Source organism: Dryobates pubescens, chromosome 19 (genome assembly GCF_014839835.1).
Source record: "Dryobates pubescens isolate bDryPub1 chromosome 19, bDryPub1.pri, whole genome shotgun sequence".
In the NCBI taxonomy this organism is placed as follows: Eukaryota; Metazoa; Chordata; class Aves; order Piciformes; family Picidae; genus Dryobates; species Dryobates pubescens.
The window spans coordinates 9,807,791-9,835,214 of NC_071630.1; the positions used below are offsets into that span (position 1 = coordinate 9,807,791).

At 40.0% G+C, this 27,424-nt stretch overlaps 1 protein-coding gene across 1 annotated transcript; it reads right to left on the reverse strand.

Moving 5' to 3' along the window:
• Positions 1-3,760: 3,760 nt before the first annotated feature.
• On the reverse strand, positions 3,761-8,492 carry SDR42E1 (short chain dehydrogenase/reductase family 42E, member 1). Its single transcript, XM_054170216.1, has 3 exons — positions 8,423-8,492; positions 7,892-7,993; positions 3,761-6,620 (listed from the first exon to the last, which is right to left on the reverse strand). Exons 2-3 carry the CDS (start codon positions 7,963-7,965, stop codon positions 5,513-5,515), a joined length of 1,182 nt encoding a protein of 393 aa, XP_054026191.1. The 5' UTR covers positions 7,966-7,993; positions 8,423-8,492; the 3' UTR covers positions 3,761-5,512.
• Positions 8,493-27,424: the final 18,932 nt, after the last annotated feature.

Here is a 27,424-nt window from a genome sequence, read left to right on the forward strand (position 1 = left end):
CCAGGGTATAATGCTGCGCTGTATTCGGAAGCAAAAATACTGCACTGGCTGTTTTGTTGACGGGCGAGTGATGGGCAAGGCTCTGTACTAACTCGTCTCCTGTTTCTTGCATCCTGTGTTTTCACTCCAAAACCTTACCTCTCAATGCTTTGTCAGGGCACAGACTCTGTGGCAACATTTTCAGTTGCAACATTTTTACAAGGGAAGTGGGTTGGAATGTATGTGCTGGTTTTTTAATCCGGGAGGAAAAAACCATTTATGAATTTTTGGGAGGTAACAATATCTGTTAAATTGTTATGTTCTTATAGAAGCTGTTTCAACTCTTGAAAATAACTTATTTTTAATAAATAATTTTTGATATCTCAGCAGTGATGTCAGTGGTGTCAGATGCGTCTTTGCTTAGGCATTGCTCGTTGAATTGTATTCATTTTGCCAGTCATTTGAGTGAATTCTTACTGAAAAGTGGTCTGCTGGTGTGCTCTGGTGTGTTCTCCTGGAGGCTGGAGGAACAGCATTTCTCTGTTTTAAAGATAAACTGACTTATTGACTGTTTCCATAGACATGGTTATTGTTGCACATCTGGCTGCAAACAAGTAGGGTATAAGGAAAAGGTCAAGGATTGTGTTTAACTTGCAACTCCTGAGCAACCTTTTACAGGTAGACACAAACTTCAGCCATAGTGAGTATCGGATTTGGATCAACTCAGACAATAATGTCTGAACCAGGCAAAGATGAGTTTGTAGTCATTTTTGGAAGCACGGTAATCTTGATGTTCACTGTAAAATGATACCAGTATTTCTGCCTGTAAGGTTGCCTTAATTGCATGGGCAGAAGTGCTGCTGGGTGAGCGTGCACTGACTTTATGTTGTGATTTTTTTCATTGTTGGGAGTCTTGGGAAGAATCTTTTTTCCTCAATCTTTGGGTAAAAATGATATACATGTTGAGCAGGAATCAATATGAGGTATTGCAGCCTAGGTCTTCTATGAGGTTATTAGATGAGCCAAATGTTTTTTTATGCCTTTTAAATTGTGAATATTGGTATGCATGAGTACTGAAGTCCAAAACATGACTTTGTTCAGGTGTTTTGTTGCCTGTGCTTTCACTTTTTTTAACTTCAGTTCATAAATGTCTGTATTGCAAACATTTTTTTAGTTTTGCAGTTCTCAAACTGACCTTTTGGATGGTGAGATGGCATTAACTACCTGCCAAAGATCATCTTTCAATTCTCCATACGAGTTGTAAAAATCCAAATGCAGTGTGGAAGTTGAGGTCCAGTTGTTCCATTTTCCTACTGTCTTGTGTTAGCATTTCCAAATGCAGTCCAGCTAGCTGGGTTTGTTTCAGAGTGAAAGTAGAATCATAGAACAGTCTGGGTTGGAAGACACCTCCAAAGGACATCTAGTCCAACCCCCTCTGCAGTAAGCAGGGTCCTCCTCAACTATCTGTATGATTAGAATTGGGAGTTCTATATAATGATAATTAACTTTCAGAATCAGCTAAGAGCTGAATGAATTTTCTTGTCTATAACAGTAATTATAAGCATGCCCAGCTATTAAAGAACTTAAAGTGCAGTTTCATTCATTGCTAATGTATGTTCCTAGGTGTTACTCCATCAAAACATCATGAACTGGACTGAAATATGGCAGAAGTCGTTGTCTTAACGTGTGTGCTCCTGAATTGCAATTTAATCCCCTGATCTTTTGTAAGATGTGTAAGTTGTTAGTGTTCAGGAGACTTTTTGGTGAAGATCACATCACAAATTTTAACATGTGCCACTACATGGTTGAAAATACGTGGAAATTAGTAATAAAATTTTATTTGGGTCACTTAGGAGAAGACACTGTAAAAATTTGGTCTACTTTAAGGATGACTGATATTTAAACTTCTAAAATAAATACTTTTCTATATGTGTTGAAGTATATGTATATATCTGGAAAAGTTTTGCCTTGACATGTAGTGTATGTGAGGTTAAGCAGCTGACCAAGGATTCTGCAACTATTCACTTATAACAGTGTCGATCTTCTATAGGAAGGCACTGACCACTTGTGAAATAAGTTTTGAGGACTAGGAAAAGCTGAAGCTGTGCTATATCCTAAGTTCTGGGGTTTTGGTTTTAAGATGTATTTCTGGTTCTTAACTTTCAGGAAAAAAAAGTAATAGATTAAAATTTGCAAACAGACACAACAGCTGAATTTATTACCTTAATCTACTCAGGTATTCATGCAAGAGTAGTACTAACAAATTACAGTAAGGTGAGAGAATTCTCTTTGTAAAATACTTAAAATAGAGCAGCTCTGGCTGGCTTTATGCATATGTAATTTTCAAGCAACCTAAAAGTATCTCCTTGAGCCTCAGATTTTCTGTTTTCATTTTGGAAAGAGGAGGAGCATCCTTCACTTCCTCTGTAGTCCAGACTTGGCTTTTTTTACTAGCAGGAGCTGAATGACAGGGAAGTAATGAATGTACCAGTGCCCTGTTGATGTGGCCTGGGGTAGCCATTGCCAAGCTGCTGCCTGCTTCTCCTAAGAAGTATCTGATTTAGTACCTTGTGCTCAAGCAGAAGTCACGGGCTGTTAGGACAAAACAATGTCTCCTGTTCCGTTATCACTGCAAAGTTCTGTCCTTGACTCCAGAGGGATGAAAAGGATCATGTGTTGAGCTCAGCTTCTGCAGTTTTGGTATTTGTGGGTTGTTTTGTGGGGGGTGGGTTGGTTGGTTTGGTTTGGTTTGGGTTTTTTGTTCGCTTGTTAGTTTTTTTGGGGGGGGTGGGGGGATGGGGGAGTGTTTGTTTGTATGGGTTATGTTCTGTATCTTCTTAAAAAGATCTTTTTACAAGATTTAACATAAAATACTGATCCTGTGGTACTGTGCAACAGGCTTGTGCAGTTTCTTCTACATTCTGGTTTGTCTGCTGCTTCTGCTGGCATTAAAATGTCTTAATCAGTTTCTGATAACATTAAGTCAAACCCAGAGAACTTAAAGGGGAAAATAAAGTGGTTTTCACTTGAAAACACAGGGCCTGTTGGAATGGGAACAGCAGTCCAGAGCTTTTATGAGGTCATGAATGTCTTTCCTTTTTTTTTTTCCTGTTTTATTACAAAGTTTTCTTCTTTCTGCAGACTATGATGATGTACAGTAATGACTTCTGCAAAGTGGCCCTTCTGCCATCAGCACTCTGTTGGAGGCACATAAGCACTTTATAAAGGAGTGCGACGCTCCTGCTACACAAGCAGGGCTGCTCCAGGCCCCCTCCATTTATTTGCTATTATAGGAAACAACAACAACAACAACAAAGAGTTCTCTCTTGAGCTGTGCCTCAAGCTAAGTATTAAATATAGTTTATTTCATGGTGTGCACATTGGTAGGGGAATGGAGGAGGAGGAAAATCAGTTTTCAAGCAAAAGATGTATTTACCAATAGTAATTTTTAAATTTGGTTTTATTTTAAGAAGTTAAGAAGTTGAGAAACACTCAAAAAATAATGCTGTCTTCAGTCATCACTAATGCCAAAAAAAAATCTGTTAGCTTGTTTTCTCTATTTAGGCATTTTTGTTTTCTGAGAATCCTTTAACAATACAGTAGAGCTTCTGCCTGGCTCTTTCTCTCCACTTCCTCATTTAAATCACAGTAGAGTTTAACAGAATTGAAGAGACTTACATTGATCTTTAATTTGTATATGTTCAGCTTTAAAGTGGAAAGTTTATAAAGAGAAGCATGAACTTTTTGAAGGACTGTCCTTTGATCAAGAAGTACTGGAACTGTAATGCTAATGGCTTAAACAACTTTGTGATTTAACATTTTGATGTGAAATTTCTGTTAAAACTGACAGAGATGAGGGAGTTGTTAGAGTCAGCAGTGACCTGTACTTGAGCTTCTTATTTTCTGTTCTTAAAATGCCACAGGAGTTTCATTGTATCAAGTGCTTATCATCCTACTACAGAGCTGAAGTTCTATTCAGGTTGTGTTGAGTGTTAAAAGAAATATTATTAAATGCTAAATGTTGTATAAACAGTGGGAAATGAATGTAATAATTTAGTAAATGTCTTTGATGGATTATTTGTTTAACCCTTCAGTAATGCTGGGAAAAATCATAGGTCTTATTTATGAATATACTTAAGTAGCTCATTCATTTTAAACAGTCATATTTTACTGTTAGAAAAATCTACAAATCTTTGTTGCTCCAAGCAGTGTAACTCAGATTAACCATTATGCTTTTCCCAGAAATGTCATCAGATATCACAGAGTTAACTCAGAAAAGCAAACCAGAATGTATTAGAAGAAACATTTATTTATTGTTTAGGAGCTACTCAGTTAATCTTGATTAGGCATATATACATCCAAGTGCAGGAAGCACAAATACTGGAAATAGGAAAGCATAACTTGCTGATAAGCATCTAGATCTGAACCAGACACTGAGTGAAGGCCCAGCTGTCCATGTTCAGTGATGAGATCAGGTATGGCCCTGGAATGCCTTTGTCTTGCTTATCCCAGCAGTTAGCTATTCCTGGCAGAAGATGGCTTTTTCCCAGTAGATGACATCAAGTCTGAAAGGCCATGAAGAAATGTTTGTGCAACCCAAAAGCCCACTTAGTGATACAGCTGCAGTCCCACTCCCACACTTTACACAACAGCAATCCGAGGTATCAGTGTAGCCCTTTTGGAACCCAGAGTGCAGGTGAGAATTCCACAAACAAAACACTGGGGACAGTGTGACAGGCTTGTCTTCCTTACCCTCCCCAGCAGGGATACCCCTTTTGATAAACTGTCCTGGCACTGCTACCCAGCGTATTTTGTCCTAGGTAACTGTAAAGCTGTAGAGCGATTGCTGCAGTCAAGTCCCCATCACTGCCAATCTAAAGAATCTGTTGCAAGTGTAAATAAACCTCATCATTCATGCTGAAACACAACCCCACTACAGCACAACTGGGCTGTTCATGCATCTGGTGCTGGAACTGTAACCCTCCCCAACTGCCATCACTATCAAGAGAAAAATCCAGTGGCCCCTAGCCTTTCTAATCTCTGAAAACTGGCTAGAAAGCAAGGGGCTTCATCTCTTACTAAATCTACCCCCACTTCACTCAACACCAAGCTGGAAAGCAGAATTTGGTTTTGGAATATGATGAAGGAACTGTGTAGCACCAAATTTTGAGGAATAAAAGGCAATAATGAACAGTACAGTCCCGTCAGGGAAGAAGGGTCAGCCTAAGGACACTTGTTCCATTCAATGTAGTGTGCTGTTGTACCTGAAAATAAAATGCTGTTTGGAGCAATACTGAACTTCATCTTGTTAGAGGTCTGAACAATTTTTGCTTTGAAAAGGAACTATGTGTGAAAAATTATCTTTTTACTCAGCATTTCTGGTCCTTGGGGATAAACCTGCTGAGATATTTACCTGAATGACATGACATAAACATCTATTTTAATTTCTTGGGTTTTGTTTCATTAGCTGTCAAAAGCAAAAGTGCTCAGAGATGTAACTAAATTCTGTCCTCCATATGCAGCATTTCATCTTTCAGAGTGAAAATGTAACTGTGGAAGAAAGCCATGAGACCATCACAGCAATCAGCAGGAAGAGCAATCCGCCATCTCTAGCAAGATGCACAATGCTGTACTTTCTTGGCTTTGGTCCACAGCCCTGAGATCTAAACCACTCAACCACTTCATTCAGGCTGTACTGCTGAGGCTCATACCCCAGCTCCTTTCTGGCCTTCTCCATACTAAAATAATGTGTGACACCTGTTTTGTAAACCTCTGTGCGAGTGAGGAGAGGCTGAAAATTATAAACATGTCCTACCAGAAAATGAACTACTTCAGTAAGGAATGCAAAAAAGTAGACAATGGAAAGAGGCAGGCGACAGGTTGGGAACTTGTAACCCAAACCTTCCACTAAGGGTCGGAAAAATTCAAAGTTATTTACAGGCCTGCCATCTGAAATAAAGTAGGCTTGGCCTGCAGCTATGTGCTTTTTGTTAGCTTTGAGGGCCTCAGAGGCAAGAATGTGAGCCTGAACTAGATTGTCTACATGTACAAATTCTACTAGACTCTGTGGATCTCCATATACAAATTTGAACAGTCCCCTTTCAATGTAGCTAACTATTCTTGGAAGATGTCTTTGTTCTCCAGGTCCATAGATGCCTGCTGGTCGGAGAGCACAAGTCCTTAATACACCTTTGCCATTTCCAAGCTCAGCACCATTTGCCTCCAGCACCTTCATTTCAGCTACAGATTTGGTCCGGGAGTAGTGGTCTGGATGAAGGTGAAGAGGTAGGTAGGGCAGAGATTCATCCCCATTTTCTATAACCTGACCTCCAAAGATCACATTATATGTACTTGTGTAAACCAGACTCGACACTCCTGTGCTCTTGCAGGCTCGGATGACATTTTCTGTTCCTTTCACATTAATGTCTTCTATCAGTTTCCGGTTCAGCTGCTCCCTACCAGACATTCCATAGGAAGCGAGATGGAATACACAGATTACATCGCTAAAAGCCTCTTCCACTTCAGACAGGCAACAGACATCCCCTTGCCTGAACTTTATTCCCTCTGGCACAGTTTGACGTGGCTTCACAACATCAAAGAGAATCACATCAACTCCCTTTTGGTACATGGCACAACCTAAACTAAAACATGATAGAAACCGTATGTTAGTGTACATAGCATAGTGATGCACGAAACATTTCACCTGGAGGTAAGAGAAGATTGATTTAAATGCTGGGTTGGTTTTTTTTTTCTTGTTATCCCTGATGGGTCTTTTAAATATTTGACCATCAATTATGGGCAAGGTTGGGCTGTGATATTTAGGTGCTAAACTCATTTCTTAAGCTCCACCAAAACTTTGGGCACACATGAAAAAAGGGAACAAGACAGAACTTCTGTAAAGGAAAACTCTGAACAGAAAGAACTGCTTTCTGCAGTTCAGGGGAAGAAAAGAGCTGTTTTTCTGCTTCTGTCCCCTACAGACCAGCAATAGCAAACCTTTCAGATGTAAACCTGTGGCAAAGTATTTAAAAAAATAAATCCCCATGTACTGCTTTTATCTTACTGCTGTTTTGCCATCCCAGTTCTGTCAGGACAATAGGTTGTCTTTGTTGTTTGAATTTTATGGAGAGGAGGAATGAGCGAGATGCTTCAGATCCACAGATACAAACACAGGTATTGACACTGTATAAATCCAGCATTCCTCTCTGCCATTCCTGTAACTGTTGTATGCTTAAAGGAGTGAAAAACCAAGCAGAAGTCAGATGGGTGTCTTCTAAGATTTTTTTCCCCCACTTGAAATGTACTTTTTGTTCATGACTGTAACCTCTCTCAACTATGTAAATAATTCTGCATCTGAATGTTCTCCAGAAGGGTAGTCAAGGGCTTAAAAGAAGATTATTTTCTTTACACAATTTAGCCTGTAGAGCCATCTACAGCGAGGGGAAATGGATTTCACTGCAATATATACCTTATTAACAACTCTAATGCCCATAAAAATAAATACATTCCTGAGTGTAGAGAGCAGCTGTACTATTTTATCTATACAGCTGACCACCTGTGTTAACTATTTGCAGGCCATGGCCTACTGTCAAAAGAAAGATCAGCATACAAGCATAGAAGTGTTCTTGGGAGTAGGCTGCAATATGATCTAAATCCCCATTACAAAGGTGACCAGACAGGTAAATGTCTGCAGCCAGGTGATGCTTGACATTTGGAAACATGTTAACATATTTACTTAACATTCAGAAACAGAAAAACATGTTTGTTTAAAACTGAGACCCAAGACAAGACAGGGTGAACTGGATCAGGTGAGTCTGTCCTAGTTTTCTCTTCTACAGATAGATTTTGTTGCCTCACCAGCAGCAATCTGTTACATTTACTCTCCTATGTAGTAATTATTTAATGCACTAACCGGAAGCCAAAGTAACCACCTCCTCCAGTAATGAGGACTGTTTCCTTGGCAGTATTTTCTGGTCCCATCCTCATTCCTTTGGCACTGTTTGGGGAAATTGACCTATAAAACACATTGTAAAAATGCATATTAAAATCAATGGGTCTTAATATTCGGTTATTTACATTGTGTTATTCACAGATCTAGTCCATACTTCAACTGAAGCCCTTCATTTCACCATCTGCTAGGCGAGGTACAACGGTATTCTGCCCTCGTATTCCTCAAAACCAAGAGAAAAGATGAGTGTTACTAAAAAAAGGTGCAGAAGCCTTCCTTCCCCGGGCCTTGTTCCGTGGCTACTCCTCCGTGCACACCGACTGCGGGCGGAGCACTGCCAGCAGGATCGGGTCCCTCGGCACGGCCACCCCATCCGGGGCACGGCCCCGGGCCGCCGAAGCCTGCTCAGAAATGCCCAGCCGGGAGCTCAGGCCGATTCTGCGGGCGGGAAGGGGTCTGGCAGGAGAGCTGCCCGGCCCAGGTTCCCACCCTTACCTGCTCCGCCGTCCACAGCCCTCCCGCAGCGCCGCCGCAGGCCCGCACCGCTGGGCCTCACGGGAAATGGAGTTCGGCGGGGGCCGGGCGACAAGATGGCGGCGGGGCGGTGTGGGAGGGCGGGGCGGGAGGTAAGGAAGGGCGGTCCGAATCCAAGCCCCAGAATGTTGTGTTGTATCAATCACTGTGTCCATAAGATGCTTCCCATCCCCAGCTACACTTGATCAGAGGTTGGCTCACAGTGTGAGGCACTTCAATCTGGTGCATCTCCTACTGTCTTCGAAATCTGAGCACTTCCCAGCTGTGTCACACCCTGATGTTTGTACTCTGCCCTCCGTGTGTGTGCCTGTTCCCAGAGGTATGAGGCTGTGCCGAGATCTGGGATGTCCAAGAGGGTGTCCTTGTGGCTAAAGGCAGTTTCTGGCCTTGCTGCTGAACACACCGATAGGAAGATACTACACTTGTGTCTGAATAATCCACCATGTCATAGAATCATTTCAGTCAGGAAAGACCTTTAAGATCATCGAATTTCAGGTGAGCTGTGCCCTTGCAGCATCTCTGGGCCAGAAACGTGCCTGTTCCACATCCTGGTTCATCCCTTGGAAGCCTGTACCACATAACATACTGACAGAAGCCTGCTGTGCCTCATGCAGAGGCTGAAATGGGAAAACAACACACAGTGCTGGCCAACTGCAGCAGAATTGCTTCCTGAGTTAAGTATCCACTACAAGCTGTGAGAGAGCCATAATAGGAAACAACAAAGAATTACATTATCAAAGTCTGTTTTGTGGTATTTTCCCTCTTTGTTTTGCAGAAGTGCAAGCCACTTGGGGAATGTTAGAAAACTCAAAAGATGGATTCAGTGTCAAAACTACTTAAGACACAGAGGTTTCTGTTGTGGAAAAACCTTGACAGAAGTAGGCTCAGTATGCTGTGTTTTTATTTTGATTGATGTCTGGTAAGGATTAAAAGTGAGCAAATCCTGAGAAGATTTCTGTTGAGCATTAAAGAAGTTTTTTTTTAGCAATTATTTCTTGCTAGTGAACTTCTGTGACTCTTAAATAGCAATTTCAAGTGTTGAGCTTGTGCTGTGCAACCTGACTATAAAGAGCTGCTGCATCTATGTATACATGTGGAGCATCTGGTTTGGAGCGCATCCTGCAATCATAGCTGATTTCCCTGTCTGTATGGGCAGAAGAGTGGATTTGAGTCAGCCTTGAGTCATCCCTCAAAATGAGATATAATCAGTGGGGTGTTCACAGAGGTATGAGAATCCTAACTCAGAAGCAGAAAAATCATTCATTTATTCCTAAATACTAAATACAAGGAGTCTGTGGCTGTCCATTTACCTTCTGGATTTATCTACAATATCTCAGGCTACTTGGTGGAGACTTTTAGAAAATTTTCTCAATTGTTTAATCACCCAGAAAATACAAATCCCTGATTTTCCCATGAGATCTGCTGTGACCAAGTGTTTTATCTTTGAGGAGTCTCACAGTGGATTATGACAGTTGATACCTGTCTTCTGAGCAAACAGATTGTGCTGGAATGGAATATGGCAGAATTGCAGAACAGTTGAGGTTGGAAGGGAATGTAAGACATTGCCCATTTGAACCCGCTGCACAAGGAGGTTCAGCCAGAGAGGTTACCTGGGACAGTGTTGGTACTGAGCATCTCCAATGAATGAAAGCTTCATATGTTCAGCTGCTTTCTCACAACAGTTTATAGAGCTTTGTACTATCTGAATGGTGTCCCTGACCTTGCACTCCATGTTGTATGGGTAAACACTTGTGTTTGAATAGGGGGCTGTTAACCTCAGCATTGCATTTTGTCCTCTGGACTTTGTGAACATCCATGCAGTACAGTTTGCAGAACTGAGACTTCTCTCTGTTTCAGCATTTTGCTTTTTCTTGCTTTTTGCCTTGCATTTTATCTACAATGGGCAAATTGTGTCATATTATCTCATAATTAGAATAAATATTATTAATATAATGTAGTAAAGAAACTGTAAAGCCATTTCCAGTATTATTTGTCCTTATAGTAAATATTGCTTTTTGGCTTCAAAGAATGGTATGGAACATTTATTCCTTCAAAATGGTGACATCTCTGAAAGCTGTGGGTAAATATTGCCCTCATTTTACGTCGACAGGTTTGATGTTAAGACTTGACACTCTCAGATCTCATCATTTTGCACAAGCCGTTTGTTCCTGCACTTTCATTTCCTGTCAGATCCTGCCTTTCCTGAGACTTTATGGACTTTCTGAATGTATCATAAATTCTGTACTGCCATTTAAAAAAAAAAAAAAAAAAAAAGAGACTTCCAGTTGTGTTTTCTATATATCATGGAATGTTTGTCTGGGGATTTTATTTCTTTGGTTTGTTTTTTAAAAGCCTGTGTAAACCCAATCTCCATCAGGCATTTCAGAGCATGCCTTGCATATATCCCAGCATGTTGAGAATCTGACTATATTGCAGCACTCACACAGGGATCTCATCGGTATGTGTAATGGCACACTGGGGCAAGATGTGTCAGGACAGAAGCATTTGCGGTGGAAATAGGGGGTTATGTGCCACAACCTGAGTTGGAGGGAACACAAAATAGGCTGCAAAGAAATCCTTAAATCAGCAACTAAACAGAGCTAAATAAGCAGCTGCAGTGAATAATGCAAGTTAGAAAGAATGAGCAATGAAATCAGTAATTATTCTTTCATAGTATGTTAGTTCATCTGGTTCCCTTTGCAATTTAAAATACTTAGCTAGTAAAATTATTTTTGTCAGCCAAATACAAAGTGTGCCAACAGTACTGACTCAGGAAGCAGAGCAATATTTCATCTGGGGAAATAAACCTTACTCTACTGGGGTTTTTTTGCAGGTTTTGATTGATTTCTTTTTAGTATTACTTAATTATGTCCCCCCCCCCCTTTTTTTTATTGAATCGGGCGAGGGAAGAGAACAAGACTTTAAACTAGGTCAGAGCCAACCACATTAATGGTCCTGCTAAAACATAAAACCCCAATTGGTTAGAATAGCACTAAAAAGGTGAAAGCAGCGCCCACATTGTGAATGGAAGTAGAGAGAATTAGAATGCTCAAAATTAGAATCAAGCATTCAATCTAGATTAGACTGGAATATTTTTAAAGAAGGATGGGGTTTAGGATGAAAATGCAAGTCTGAGTTTTATTCTGGGCTCTGACAGAGGCTTCCTGAGTGACCTTCAGAAAATTGATTTCAGTTCTGTAAGAAAGGCATCATTGCACTTCCTCACTGCCCAAGGTTGCAGTGGTGCTCGTTTCAGTTGTGTTTCTGAAGCCCAGATCGAAGGTGTTGTACCAATATTAATAAACCGGGAGATCAATTGTGTGGGGCTTGAAGAGCTTAGGCAAGTATGCAAGTTAGACACTCTTAAAGTGTTAACACTGACTTCTTAGGACACCTGTTCACTGTACAGTATTGCTTGTGCAAAGTATACATTTGGTGATGTGGGGATGACAAATGTACTTTTAAAATCTTTTTTCCTATGAGTTCCAGTAATGGAAAAGTTATCCTATCGGTCTTCCATTTTGAGGAGGGAAAAACATTTAAACATTAACTGCATTCACTGCTTAGAGCACACCATTCACTAAGGCTGATTTAAATTGTTCATCTGAATAGCTGCTTTATATCATTTTCCTAATCATGCCTTGACTACCTTGAATTTTATGGTGGGTTTCAATGTGGTCATCTTTGGTGCATTACTTATGAAAAATCAATATTATAAAAGACACTGAAAATACTTTGAATTATTTTTGCAAGGGTTCTTAAAGAGGAAGCAAGATGAAGTGATGCATGCATTCTGTGAAGTCACCAGAAATGAACTTCTTTTTCATTCCATGAATGTAGATGATTGTATTGTCAAGTACTTAGGACTTTTATTTATCTAAAAGGGAGGGAAGGAAGAAAGTTTACATGTTTTAGGATAAGTGAAAGGTGGAGCACAGGACTGAGAATAACCTGTGTTCTTCCCCTTTGCTTTGGTAACAAACAGCTGTTCATGGTCTGCGTGTCTCTTTGGCCACTCTGCAGTGCACAGTGATAAGTGAGTTTTTCAGAATGAGTCTATGTTAATCTTCATAACCTCCATGGAGATAAACAGAGTCTCAAGGGGCTCTTAACAGACACTCCTAAGCATTTCAGTCAAGGTGTCTGAAATGGGTGGTTGATCCAACAGTATGTATTTTAAGCTCCCTTAAGTGTAGCAGATTATTTTAAGTTGTAGTTTGAACTGATTTGTTACTTGACGTTCTGAGGTGTTAATATGTGTTTGCAAAACACATTGCAAACATGCCAATACTTAACAGTATAAAAGGATGTTATCCAATGTAATTGCAGCACCTGGGATGTAAAAAGCCAAATTTTAGCACATCCTGTAGCTACACAAATTATTCAGTTGTGCAGAGTAGGCACACAGGACTGCAGGGGCTAAAGGAATGTAGCTGAAAGTATTATATGCTCTAAAAGTTAGCACATTAAGAAACATCTTGTGAAAAGACTAGCAAAACATTCCTGAAGAGAATTTCACAGATGTTTTCCCTCTCAGAGCTGGGGGGATGTGTTTTGGAATGGAATGCTGAATATCTTTGATTCACTTTCTTAATGTTAATCTTATAAGCCTAGATAGGTAACTATTTAGGTATTTATATACTTACATTTCAGTAACTGTCTGATTTGGTTTGAAGTGTGATTAATGTGCATCTGGCTACCCTTATTTACCACACCGATAACAAAGAATGGCTTCCCTGTGTTGTAGTAGCTTTTGATTCAATTCAGCTATCCATGGGTTTACAAAAATGTTACCCTCTTAGCTAGCAAAACCAAGATGATGCTGTTCTGCTATGAGTCATTGACACTAATAATTGAACGGCTGGGTGGCCATTGGAGATGTACTACTTCAATCTTTAAGAAAAATCTAAAGGCTCTTTTGGCTTCACAGGTAGCTAATCATGTGCTATATCATATGTAGAACAAACTCGAGGCAAAATGTGATCTTTAATCTGTGCTTTGTACTGTGTTAATTTTCTTCCTGTGAATACGAAGGCTGCAAGTACTGGTGTTCAGCATGAAATGGGTCTGCAAGACACCCAAGTCTGAAATTGTTGTAGTGTTTCTGTGGGTCTCTCAGTGGCAGCTGCGCTGACTGAGGTGGAAAGGAAATGTATTTGCTGAGCAAATGCTGTCTCTCTTCACACTTACTTCTGGTGCTTTTGTATTCATGATACTGTGTTCAAGGTCTAGGTGGTGGTTTCCTATTTTTAGACACTTAGAACAGTGGTGGAGTCACCATCCCTGGAGGTGTTCAAGAAGGGATTGGATGTGGCACTTGGTGCCATGGTTTAGTCATGAGGTCTGTGGTGACAGGTTGGACTTGATGATCTTTGAGGTCTCTTCCAACCTTGGTGATTCTGTATTTATTCCATGCCACAAAATTCAGAATTCATAAGCATTTTGTCATGGCCTGATGTGTAACTTAATTCTGACCTGTTTCAAAGCAAGTGGTTCTGGCTCAAACCCAAGTTTAACTTTGAAATGGGTTTGTTGGGAATCAAAAATTTTGAAGGTTGCAGGCTCTTGGTCAAAACAAAATAAATTCCCTACCTCTACAATGGGGCAAAATTACAGAGATGAGATAATTATGAGATGCATTTATCTGCTGCTGAAAAGCCTTATTTGGACATGTTTTGTCCTGGAATGGTGACACAAAGAACGTGTACAAAGTTGGAGCTACTCAACTGAAAGTGTGTGTGCTGCCCCTTAAAGTAATTTCCTGCAAGGTATTCCTGCTCTTAAGTTTCATTCCACTGAGCAGAAGTTATGGGTGAAGCATCTGTTTATAACTGATACTGAATTTTTGCTGCTTTTGAGGAAGAAGCAAGATCCAAGTAACTGGGGAAGCCAAGCATATGGTTTTCTGTTTGATTCTAGCAGTGAAAGAATTCTGTCTAAGCTTTGCATTTAAAGTGTTGCTGCTTTACCTTTCAGAGAGTACGCAGCCCATTGAAACTGAACTTGTGCCAGTTGAAAGTGCTGGATTTGTTCCAGGACAGTTTAATTCTTTGTTCATCCTAGGAACATGGAAGACTCAAACATCAAACACATTATGGACAAGCTATATAAACTGAAATGTTCTTCTAAATTACTTAGAAGAACAACATGTCCTAGAAACTGGATTTCTTGTATAATGAAAGTTTCTCGAGTCTAATATGTAATCCTCAAGTTACAAAAATATTAGTTTGTACCCAAAGAATTCTTTACACGCTAGTCAAGTAAAATGATAGAGAGGAAAATTACTTTCGCAATCAATTTAGGTATTCAGTGTTAAGAATTTATAATAATAATAATAATTATTATCCCAAGAATACTTCTTTTAGTAGTTGTCATTTAACACTTTCCAAGAGAAAACATTATCTAGTATGAGTCTTTCCTCAGGTCTGTCACTGACATTGCCTGTGCTCCTTTGCTCTTTTCAAAAATACTCTGGGAAAAGAATTTCAGTGGTCCATAAGAATCCCTGGAGTGCTATATTGTTAACAGTAGGGCCAAACAGACTTCACCATGTTTGTTTCTCATGGTCCTGGCTCCATTCCCTATCATCATAAAGACAGATAGTCCCTGCTAGGAACAGGCATCAACTACAGCCGGCAGTTAATCACACTTAGGCAACATGCACATTTCTAGCTTATCAGGCAGAATCACCCCACCTCCCATGATGTGTTAGATGTTTATGAAGAAAATGCCTTCCATAATTGTAACTGACAACCCAAAATGACTCACGCTTTGTAAGTGCTAATGAGAACACATTATGCAACCAAACTCCCCTTGTGTCTTATTTGCAAAGGTACCATGCTGCTTTTGTCTTTTCAGTAAGCTTTTTGTCTGTGATGGACTTATCCTGTCCTGAAGTTTATTAACTTGAAGAGAATTTCAGGGTTGGAATGAAACTTGTGAACAGGCTTAGGTAGGAAACTTATTCCTCTTATTACCCTCTGAAGCAGTCCAAGGATTGAATAAGGAGGCAGGCCTCCAATTCCTGTCGGTTATACTTTAAGAAGTGATGCAGTTAACATCTCCTGCCACTGAATACAGCTTTTATAGATAATCTTGATGCAATCATTGATGTGCTCCATAATTTAAATGTGTTAAAATTAGAATTATTAGACATTAAATTTCTCTAAGAAGTTGATGGTTGGGTGCTTCTGGCCTTAACAGCTGGAGTTAAAATCATGGCCTGATAGCTTGGGATGAAGGTGCTGTGGGATATGAACTTTAATTTACTTTCCCCTTTTATGGAATAAAAAGAGGAGTGTTTGGTACAACAAATGAGGCTAAAGTAAACATATGTATGTGAATTCTACAGAATGTACTTCATGCATAGTGGCTATACCTTCTTCAGCACCTCATGCTGGAGGACTGCCCAACAGCACTCTAAGAAAGGTTGTCAGGGTAATTTCTTTTTCCTCTGGTACATGTGTTCTTTGGCTGCATTTGCAGCCTGTGAGTTATGAATATTCTATTTCAGTTGCAGTTTCTGGAGTCTATGGGTGATGGAGCTGTCTGGTTTGGACTTTTCTAGTACTGTTGGTGAAGTACCAAATGTAAGCCTTTAATACCATTCAGTTAAGTCTTCATGTTCCTTTACTATAAGTTCTGATTTTATAAAAGCTTTATGTGTTCTCTGGCATTTTAGAGCCTTGGAGATTACAAAGAGCCTGCTTTGTAACAGCACAACATGAAGTATGCTGTGACATTCAAAAGAATGGATGAAAACAATTGTTGCCGCTTCTCACCTTTTCCTTAGAAGTCTTTGTATTTTACTCTTTACATTCTGGCTTGCACTATTGTAAACTTGAACTTTGATTTTAATGGATAATTTGTTCAATGTACCTCCAACGGTGCAGGTGTGTTACCATACAGTGCTGGGCTGTGGTTTAGCCTTGTGAGGTTGCAGTGACTGTTTAACATGCTGACAAGGTTTCACAGAGTCTAATTTGTCATGTATCCAGTAATCTTAAGAGTCTTTTCCAACCTAAATGATTCTATGATTCTTAGCCCTTAAAGATACTCATCTGCCTGAGCTAAGCCTCAGCTTTTCCCATTCTCTGAGTACCTCTTCTCTGACCTCTCTTGGTTTGTTAGCATCTGCTTTACACTTTCCCCACAAATTCTAGCTGAACATGGCTGTGCTGCAGTGGAGATACAGTTTGTACCTGAGACTTGTTTTGCTGGTAAGTTGATTCCAGTCAAACCCACAATGCCTTTAGAACCAAAAGTATAAGTATGAAGAGCCTCACTTTTAGAATTCTTAGACTCCTGCCATGAAAAAAAATTGATATATTTATTTAGAGAAATTATGCTTGGATTTAGCAATACTGAAATTTAGTTTGTGATAGCAGATGTGAACCAAGGATAACATCAGAAATAGTACATAGGGAAGAGGAAAACCCTTCTGTGAATCACACCAGCAAGGCCAAATATATCATAGCTGGTAATTGCCCATGGGCAGTACCTTCATACAATAGCATCTTTTATACAGGATTTTGGCAAAATTCCCTTAGATTATTAATATCTTTTTTCCCCCCTTGGCTAAAGTGATTTTCTTTTCACTTGTATCTGTCTATTTACATATGTATCTATGTCTTCCACACTTATCTCTGATTCAGCAGAGAGATACTAACACCTTCTTCTGATGAGCCTGCAATTTCAGTCTCTACTGCTCACATCTTGTTTTTTCAGCTAGGCATCTTGCTTTTTCTCCTGTTTCTCTCATACTCCAGAGGAATCTTGTGTAAGCATCTACAGCACGATTCTCTGCTGACCTTTAAGCTGTGTTATGATGTCTATAAAACATTATTTGATGGTCTTTAGCTTACTTGTACTCAAAGAGCACTTCCTGTCAGGCTGATTGCTACTGACAGCGTATTCAAGCAGCAGGCTCCAGGACTAAGTGCTATGATATGGGAGTTTTCATCTGTGATTTTTTGACTAATTAGAAGATGACATCTCTTTGCTCCATTCATGTGTTCTGTGGGAACAGTAATTCTATCTCACCTTTTAGAGCATTTATGATAGCTAAGTGCTTAAATATCCCTGAGGGAAAAGACACCATTTAAAGAGAGGTCATGCCAGCACAGTTTTTCTTCAAAATAGCTCTTTCCTCTCTTTTTTCTGCTGTAGAGGTCAACATCTAGAGGTACTAAGGCTACTAAATTCATGCCTGCTTTCCAAGTATAGTTGGGTGCCTCATTTCCATTTCCCATTTTGAATATATCTATGGGGGTAGAAGACTGATAAATTAATTAACAATTAAACAAATGGAGGCAAAATTACACTCCTAAGTATACAAACAGATGCCGTGGTTTAGACTCCTGTAATTTTTTTTTCTGTTGCATTTGAATTTGACTCTTGAAGTTTGATTTCATTTGGCACTTCCTGTGGTCCACTTCTCATGATTGCTTTAAAAGCCCACCCCTTGGCTTTTTCTAGAGCTGTTCAATGGCTTTCTCTGGGACAGTCTCTCCTTATTTTGCACAACTCATTTTCAAACTGTGTTGTTTAATCAAAAGTAAATAGTAAGCAACTCTTCTTTGCAACCAGTTATAAAGGAAAGAACTTGGAAACTTCTATTTGACTTTGACATTCTCATTTTAACCACACAAAGATATATTTAAAAATAAAGTAAAAGCCTAGTTTGAAGGGAGCAAAAAAATTGCTCCTAGGCTGGTACTTTTAAATCCTAGCTTCAGTCCATAAATTTGATTGTAAAGTTCAATTGGAAAACCAGAATATTTAACAAGTAACATAAAAATCTTTAAGAATTGGAGATGCTCTCTGCTTTAAAATGTTAGAACTCAGAAAAAAGGGAAATTGAAAACACATATGAGCTCATTATTAATAGCAATCAAGATCTAAAAGCCACCCAGAGCTAAAGGTAATAGAAACCATATCATACACCTGAGAACTTTCCTGAAAACACGTGCCTGGAATAGCTGTTATGCATGAGCTATCCAACCTTATTCCATCTTGTCAGAATGTAGCTGGTAACTTGGAACATCTTTAGGTAAATTTAGAATGCTGTCAATGAGTTTACAAAGCTTTTTGCCTTTCAGTTACTGATGAAAATGTGGTTCAGCAGTGAGTAAAAGTAGCTGCCTTCTGGTGGCCATTTGGATCTCATGTTTCAGTTCAGTTCCCACAGACATGTATTCACTGTGGAGGCAATATCCTGACTTGCATCCCTACAGAGAGAGAGAAAATGCACCTTATCACAGAGAACAGGTTATCCTGACACTGCTGTCATTGTAATGAGTTAAAAGGGAAGGCTATATGTAGCTGTTAATGATTATGTCCTGAATCTGCCCATATATTTAGATATAAATGAATGTATAAATGCCAGAAATCCCAGGGACAAGACACAGAACCTATATGCCATCTGACATTTTTGAGAAGCTCTCCAGAATTGATCTGTCTAGGAGCTACTATGCTCAGCTTAATTATGGAAAGGCTGCATCTGTGTTCAAAGCTGTTGAGAGAGAAAGAAAAAAGCAAAAATGTCCACTAGGTTTGATTAACTGCTTTCAGCCTGATGAATAAAGACAGATGGTTACTAGTTATTTTTCCTTAATGGATTTTGGAACTCTATTTGCTGGATGAATTAAAATTATAGATCCCAAATCTGCCTTTGAAGCTATGCTTGCATAGTCCTCAGTGATTCTAGCAAACTTTGCATGCATCCAAGAGAGAGGTTTGCCCTAAGGCTGCCATATATGTTGTTAAAAAGCAGTTTTGAAATTAAAACTAAAAGTCATGTGATAATTTGCAGTATTAATAAAACAAGTTATGAACTGTGCACAGCTCAGGAGGGAGTCCCCTGCGAGTGTCTGTGCAGATTTATCCCCATAGAATCTGTGCCTGTTTGGGTATGACTTGGGAACTTGGAGAAGTTCTTTAAAGTTGCACTTGATAGTTGTTGTTACCTGGAAAGCTAAAAGAATAGTTTTATGGTGTAGGTTCATTTGCATGAATCTGTTAGCATGTCTCAAATCCAGGTGGAGGAGGTCTTTAGGACAGGGTCTAATTCTGCAGGTATATTTAAATGCACAGATATGAATATTTCTGTCCTTTACTTGTGCATAAATATCTGTGTTTATTTTTAAGAATATATGTAAGTGTCTGTGGGTTTGGGCTCTCAGGGAACATTCAGACCTAATGGTTATTGGAACTGTCGTTCAGCAACCTATTAAATCCTCTGTCTGGTTTTATATGTGGGTAGTCATAGTGATTTTAATGGTATTAGATATGCCTACATTGAAACAATTTTTGAGTCAGGGGTTAAGGTTACCGTGTGATATAAAATGTCTAAGATGGACAATATAATGAAAGGAAACAAATCAACAAAAAATGACACTGAGTATACAGATTTTTCCATAGTTGGTGGATTGCCTACAGAAAAAAGCCCAGACATTTAGCTAAAATGCTACCTGCCACAGAACCATCAAACCCCCCCACAGATCCTGAAAGGCACCTTGAGAGGTCATCTAGTTTTACCTCCTGCTCCATGGGAGGATCATCTATCACTAAGTCATTCCTGACAGAGAGCTGGTCTTGCTGACAACGTTTGAATGTGATTGCAGCAGTTTACAAGCGGCACAAACATCACTGAAAAGCAACAGGCATGCCCTTCAGGTCTGCAGCCTTAGAGGAGAAATCGGTGACATTCAGTGTGTAGCAAACACATTCAATCACAATAATAACGTAAGTCATTGATTACACCCAGAGTGAGGTCACGATTCCTCAACAGGAAAAATACATGGCTTCACCATTTGGAAGCAAGGGACTTGTCCTTCAAGTGACAGAAAACAGAATGCCTGTAGGGCAGGTGACACTTTGTCATGGTTGATCACTTAATGCTTTTTGAGTCATCGCTCATTTTTCATCTCATTTTGCTTCGGCTTTCATTTCGAAGACTGGCTGATGTAACTGGGAGGAAAAAGCTAAAAATAAGTGAATTCTGTTTATGAGAGGCAGAGATGTTTTTAAGAGTGTGCAGATGTGAGGAAAGGTCTGTTGTAGATGTGCATAGTTAACCACCTAAGTGACAATGGGGTGATGCTACCACCCGTTTTCTTTCATCCCCTCTGCAAAATCCATGCTCAAACCTCACAGACATGTTCTGGGGCTCCAAATTGCATGTGATTTATTTTTAGTATTGTCAGTATCTACCATGAATGAGAAATCATGTTGGTAATGTGGTAAATTCCCCCACTTTGAAAGGACTTTTTTTTTCTTTTTCTTTCCTGGGGGCAAAAGAGAGAAATGCAGATGGGCTTGGAGCTGAGGATTTATTTTGTTGAGTCTTGCTTTGGGCAGTATTGGTCCTTGTCTAGATTTCACTTAAAGTTCTGATTAAAGATGTATGCTTAAGGTAGCTGCAAGTTAGCACCAGTTGGTTCAATATTTATGAGAATGCTGCAGGGCCTAGATTTCAATGGGAACTCATAGTCTCCTATGTGTACCTGGAGTCCCTGGTGAACTGGGTCTGCTGAAGCTGGCATCTCCATCACTACTGTTGCCAGTCTTAGCTACTCAGTTTGTCTGCTCATGCTTTAATCAGACTTTTATTACCATGTGTGGTTATAAGTATGCCTAATTTTCTGCTTGCCTCCATCTTCACATTGCTACTTATGAATTCAGCTATGATAAAGAATATGTGGCTTTTGCATACATAATACTTCAATGTTTGAAAATATTTTGTGGTCTACTGTTAACAGGTGAGGAGAAGGTTGGGTGTAAACCAGGTGTTTCTCCAACCTGCTGTTGTTTGGAGATGCACAGGAGGTGAAGTGACAGAAAGAATATTTACAGATGTACAGATTGCATCACATTGGAGGGGGAGCCTCAATGGTCGTGTTGTACAACCCCTTTGCAGACAGCGGGGACACCTCCAACTAGATCAAGCTGCCCAGGGCCACATCAAGTCTGATCTTGAATGTCTCCAGTGATGGGGCCTTAGCCACATCCTGGGCAAACTGTTCCAGAGTTTCACCACTCTCATTGTGAAGAACTTCCTCCTTCTGTCCGACCTAAATCTACCCTGCTCCAGTTTCAAACCATTGTCCCTTGTCCTATCACAAGAAACTCTTCTAAACAGCCCCTCCTGAGCCTTCCTGTGGGTCCCCTTCAATACTGAAATGTAGCCATAAGGTCTCCCCAGAGCCTTCTCTTCTCCACGCTGAACAGCCCCAATTCTTTCAGCCTGTCTGATGCAGAATATTTTTTTCTTTTTTAAATGTAGCTACTGTCTATATGACATGTGGTTAGGAGAAACCCTCTAGAAATAAGGCAGGCAAAATTGCAGATGCATTTCAGGAAGCACCTGCAAAGAAATGAGCACACACACTGTGGGCTAGAAAAATGTGGAAATCCTTTGTGTTCTGAGCACATAGATGCTACCATTAATTTCAGAGAGGCAAAGCTGTAGGGAAGAGAATAGAGGGATATAATAAAAATCTAGTTGGAAACACAAAGTAATCTTCCAGCCCACAGTATAGCTTGCATCTTTATTTCTCCTGTATTGAGGCACTATTGTGCTGTGCTCTGTTCTAGGCAGGGCTGGAATTCTACTCTGAATGTACCAAAGGAAATATTAGGGAAGAGTGTGTTGCTGTCAGAGAAGTGGACTAAGATAAACTGATACTTTTTCTTCTCTAACACTGATGGTTCTGTGAAAGCTGTTTCATGTTACTGGATGACAGAAGAAAGGCAGACAAGTGTAATTTCTCATGAAGATAACCTAGAGATGATTCCTGGCTAACATTCTGTAGAGTACCTAATTGCCTTTTGGTTTTGTGATTCTATCCACCTTTTTTTAAATTTTATTTTTTTTTTAATAATGACAATTGGGTTGATAAAAAATGACTGATTTTGGCAAGAGTGCAATCCACTATTCCTGCAAGCCTAGAGATCCATAGATATCCAGGGAGCAACAGAAAGAAAACCTCCCTTTCAAATACAAAGACGTGCTCATAATCTTAACGATTTCACTGATTTAGAGATGTTTTGTCTATTGCAGAAAATTTATAAAGGGTGTATTAGAGTTCATGTAAATACTAAGGGAGAACTTAAAGCCCATGGCTTCATTTCATATGGCACGTTATTACGAGACCTTCTGCTTCAAAGCAGAGATGGAGCTGCTGCAGGCCTTGGATGCACGTGGGACAGGCAGGCTACAGTTACTTCTTTTGAAGACTGAATCATGCTAAGGTGTATGTTGCATGGGTACCTGCCAAAAGGATTTACAGGCCCAGTTTGACTGTTAGTACAAAAGTTGCTTACTTGGAGGTCTTTACTGTTGAGAAAGTAACAGGAGATTTAGCTAAGGAAATAATTATTATTTATTAGCTTTTGTTGGAATTTAGTACTGCGAAATGGTGAGCTACAGCTGCTTCTTCACTGCCAAGTGATCTTCAGAAATTACAGTCTCTGAATTTACAATCTTTACAATTACTGTATTCCTAAAAACAAAGTCCCTAGTAGCACACAGATACAATATATTTCTTACTTTTCTTTAATGGATACATGCTTTATTTGACAGGAATTATTTTCCCTAAGGGATATAGTTTGAAGACAAAGGAGAGTCTGGACAGCCTTATTTTCGGCTGCACATAATCTTTGGGGTTTTTGCCCTTATTCAGAACATGCTTTTAAGTTCAGAGATCTTAATTCACAGAGGTACTTGGCTACATTCCTAGGTTTAGGTAGACTAATAGTTTTGTTGTTTTTACTGGGATAATTCATGTGCTTCAAGTTGAGTGCATGAATAGGTAACTGGCTGAAGACAGAGGATTACCTCAGCTTTGGTACAGAAGATGAGTAGTAGTTGTAGGAACAAAGCCTGTTTGCCTAAATGAGTTTAGTTTGTGCAAGTTCAATAGCCTCTTCATCGAGGACTTACAGCTCACAAGCAGTTGTGTAGCCAGTAAGCCACCAAAATCTAAATGTATGAAGGTGTTTATATACTCTCAGAAGCTGTAGTCAAAGTAACTATTTTTTTCCCCTGCCCATAGTTGTACTCACTCATGAGAATCATTTTTCTGTCTTGTTTAATGACTTGTTTGGTGAAACAGACTCCAGCCTATTTTCTGATGAAATGATTTTCCAAGAAAAGCCTCGCAGCCAAGAACTTCTCTACAGAACTTGAAATGCAGATCCTCTACCCAAGCCACAAAAGCACACGAAGCACACATTGCAGCTGCTCTTGGGAGTGACAATCATTGCTTTATACAGCTGAAAAAGGCTGAATCAGCAAATAGAGCAAAATGGAAAATGGAAGTGTTCTGTAAGAAATTCTAGCCTGAACTGAAAAACAAATCTGTAACTGGCAGAGGAAGCTTGGATCGAAACTGCACCTGTATAAGAAGTTCATGCTTCTAGACAATGTAATCCCTGTGGCAGCTGTGACACAAGAGTATCAACAGACAGCAGCTATTGGATATGGCATATGGTACTTCTGGATGAAGGGAAAGTGCTGAAAACAAAAACATTTACTAGCACTGTAAAATGCCAAGAAAAAAAATGATACAATGTAAGGTAGCAGAGACAGGCTGAAGGCCTGGAAACTCCTACTATGCTGGAAAGTCACAGAGGCTCTAAAACCAATAAAGAGCAGGAGAACTTCTAAACCAGAAATGGAACCACGAAAAGCAAAGGCAGAAGAGTGGTCATTACCAGAGTAGAAGAGAAAAAGAGCTTGGTGGTGCACTTCAAAGAAGTAATGAACAGACTCCGCTTCACCACATTTCAAAGGAATAGGGGAACCAAACATTTTGCACTTCTTTTGGCATTGAGAACAGAGATCAAAATCACAGGGTGCAGCTATCATACTGAAAAATATTGACTCAGCAAAGGATGGTGGAAGAAAAGCTTAAAGAAACAGGAAGTACATTAGTATCTGGGAAGAGGTGATTGTGCCTAAAGAACAAGGAATCCATGAATGGATGCCTGTGATAAAGATCCCCCACACTGGAGAGTTGTCCTTGCTTTGTCCTGGGTGAAGTCTCCTGCAGTGCTACCACACAGAGTGAAAGACTCCATGACTGTTGCAGATTACTATGAAAGATAGTTCTCCATGAAAGTCACTTTTTGTCATTGCTTCAACTGACCTTTAAAAGTTATCACTTAACATGAAGAGACTTAAAGGGTGGGGCACACCTAAGATCTGCAAAGGCCCATTTAGAAACATGAGAAACATACACAGAGACCAAAGAGCTCAGTGAGGGTAGGCAATCACACAACAGAACCATTCAGCCAGGAGGCTGGTCTGAGTCATATTTGGGACTGGCTTGAGTTAACCATGGAACTTCAGGCATCAGTATAGAATATGTAGATTGCCAGGACATCGAGGGACAGGGCACTGAGTTATTGTGTGATCGTGAAAGGCTGGGAGGAAAGACAAATGTCCTGGCAAAGGTAGATCAAGCTCAGCTCAAAACCAATTAGCTCACATTCATTCTCCTTGTAACACAGATGTCATGCTGACATACACCCTGATAATTTGGAAGAGCTATATCTTCTCCAGCAAAACTATCAAGAAGAAGGTGAGATGAGGGTGTATATTCATAGCATGAATAGGCATGGCATAGAGAAATAGGAAATAATGCAAACATAATTTCAGCTTGGCGTTGGAGTACAGCTGGGAGAACTAAAGACAGACCAAAGTGGTGGAGAGGAGAGTAGATGCTTTCTTAAGATGGATAGTGAGCATGAGATGATAAAACTTATCTCATTGCAAAACTGTGCTGAAAAATCCTCAAGCAGCAGCAATCTGTCTCTGCTGGTGTCAGAGACAGTGCAGAGGGTTCATGAGGTGCACGCTCCAAGTTAATGTTTCTTAGCCATTTTTAGATCATACCCTTCCTTCTGATAGCAGCCTGTCTCATGGTGTATGTGATCTATGCACTTACATATGGTTTTATTCATACAACAGGGTGAGCACATGGTCAGCTTCTCATTAAAAAAAGCCTTTGGTGGTGCTATTTTATATTAAAAATAGAAATTCAGCATTAATTCAGACAGAGATCAGTGCCCAGCAGCCCTTCCTGCAGTCATTCTGCAGTGTTGGGGGTGCAGATGGGTGTTGTGTCAGCATACTGCAGCAGGTGTGTGTATAATACATGCATATGGCATGCCCAGCACTCCATAGAACCCCTCACCCTGTGATTCAGTGAGGGAGAGTATGTGCATGTGCACATAAACCTTTCAGTGGAGAATGTAGCAGGAGAGCATGAAGCACAGGGGAAGACACAAATGGAAGTTGCTCTGTAGAGACTAGGCACGGTGGCCACCATGGTTTGGCCTCTCACTCACCCCTTTTCCCTCCCCATAGGAGCCATGGTGGACATGAGGCTGGAACTGGTCACTTCTGCCCCTCATCCCACTAGAGAAAAACTCCAGCTCACTGTATCCTCAAGTGTGAGAGTTAATGCCTTAAGTGCCAGCATATTTGTGGTCATCTAAATCATGTAATAAATGGTAGTCAGGGAGAGAAAATTGAATTCTCCAAGGAAATCTTTAAGAAGATGCTGTAACAAGGTGTAATTGACCTGAAGACCAGCATGCTACTAAAAGCAGAAGCAGCAAATGGCAAAGTGGAAACAGTTTACACTTTGTGCACTGGTGCAAGGATGGTGTTCACAAGCAGACCTTAAGGGTAATATTCCCTTAAGAAGGTGACCTCATCTCTAATGTAAGCTACCTGTAGAGGTATGTAAACATTTTCTCTGGCTGTAAAAAAAATTACATTCAACAGATTTGTCATCCCATAAAACCCCATAGGAATGATGGAATGGAAATGTGCTTGTGTATCATGCTTGGTCTGCACCTTGCCCTTCAATCTTCTGGTGTGTGTCTGAAATAAAATAGGTCAGCACTACTTTTTCTTCCAGAAAACCAGCTACATCATGTTAGCTTGTTGTGTGATAACTCAGGCTCCTCTCTCAAACCATTTAGCATGGATTATTTTTTTTTTAAGCAGAGTTAAATATGCCTCAGTTGTTTTTCAATCCTCTTAGCTGAGTGGATTTTAAATCATTCTGACTGTTTAAATAACTGTCAGAGTACATCCCAGGAGGTGTTAAGTTGCTCATATATATTTAATTGATCACTTTTTAATTTTTTTTTTTTTTAATAACCTAACTTGCTCTGGCTATTGAACCAGTGATTCCTGTCAAAACTAAGGGAAAAGTTGTCCTTGGAAGACTGAAGACTTAATCTCAGGTGTGTTATATGCCTTTCACTTAACAAAATGCCCTTAATAGCAAACCAGCAATTGCCCCTTCTGAGTCTCCCAGACCCCCCTGCATGTCAATTAGATAGAGGTGTTCCCTGAACGTGAAGTAGGTAAATAGCCAGAGGCGTGCACTAAAGCAGGGAAGGTCGTTTTGGGCTTTTTGTTGAAACAGAAGGGTGACCCGTGGGGTGATAAATCCCAGCTCTAACCACTGAGTTTGCACTACAGAGAATAAATAACCCTGTCCTGACTTGATTTTGTCTTTGCCCATCAAAAATCAGTTGCAGTGGAACTACACCAAAAGTTAACAGGCAGGAAATTCCAACTATTTCCCATAAAGGAAATTATTCCTTTTTCAGTCCCTTGGAAAAGGGGCTTTAAACATACAAAACATATAACAGTTCGTTTGCTACACCATGTCAGTTCCTAGTGCTGTCAATCATTACCCGGCCAGCATATTATTCAGAAGGTGGAGCTGTCAGGCTGAAGGAATAAAAGGTAAGAAAAGGAAGGCTTTTGCTTCTTGCTGATGCCAAGGGTAAGTGAGATTATGTCAAACCTTTTAAACAGAGTCTCCCTTCTCTGCCCCACCCCCTGCTCCTATATAACACACGCTGCATTTAGCAATACCTGCTTTAACTCAGCCGGTGGTGGGGTGTGTGTGTGCCTGCTTCTCACCCCTGCTG

Coding starts and splice junctions, on each gene's coding strand:
- SDR42E1 (XM_054170216.1), bottom strand. CDS start 7,965: ATGAGGATGGGACCAGAAAATACTGCCAAGGAAACAGTCCTCATTACT. Junction 6,621..7,891: donor GGTGGTTACTTTGGCTTCCG/GTTAGTGCATTA, acceptor ATCATGTTTTAG/TTTAGGTTGTGCCATGTACC.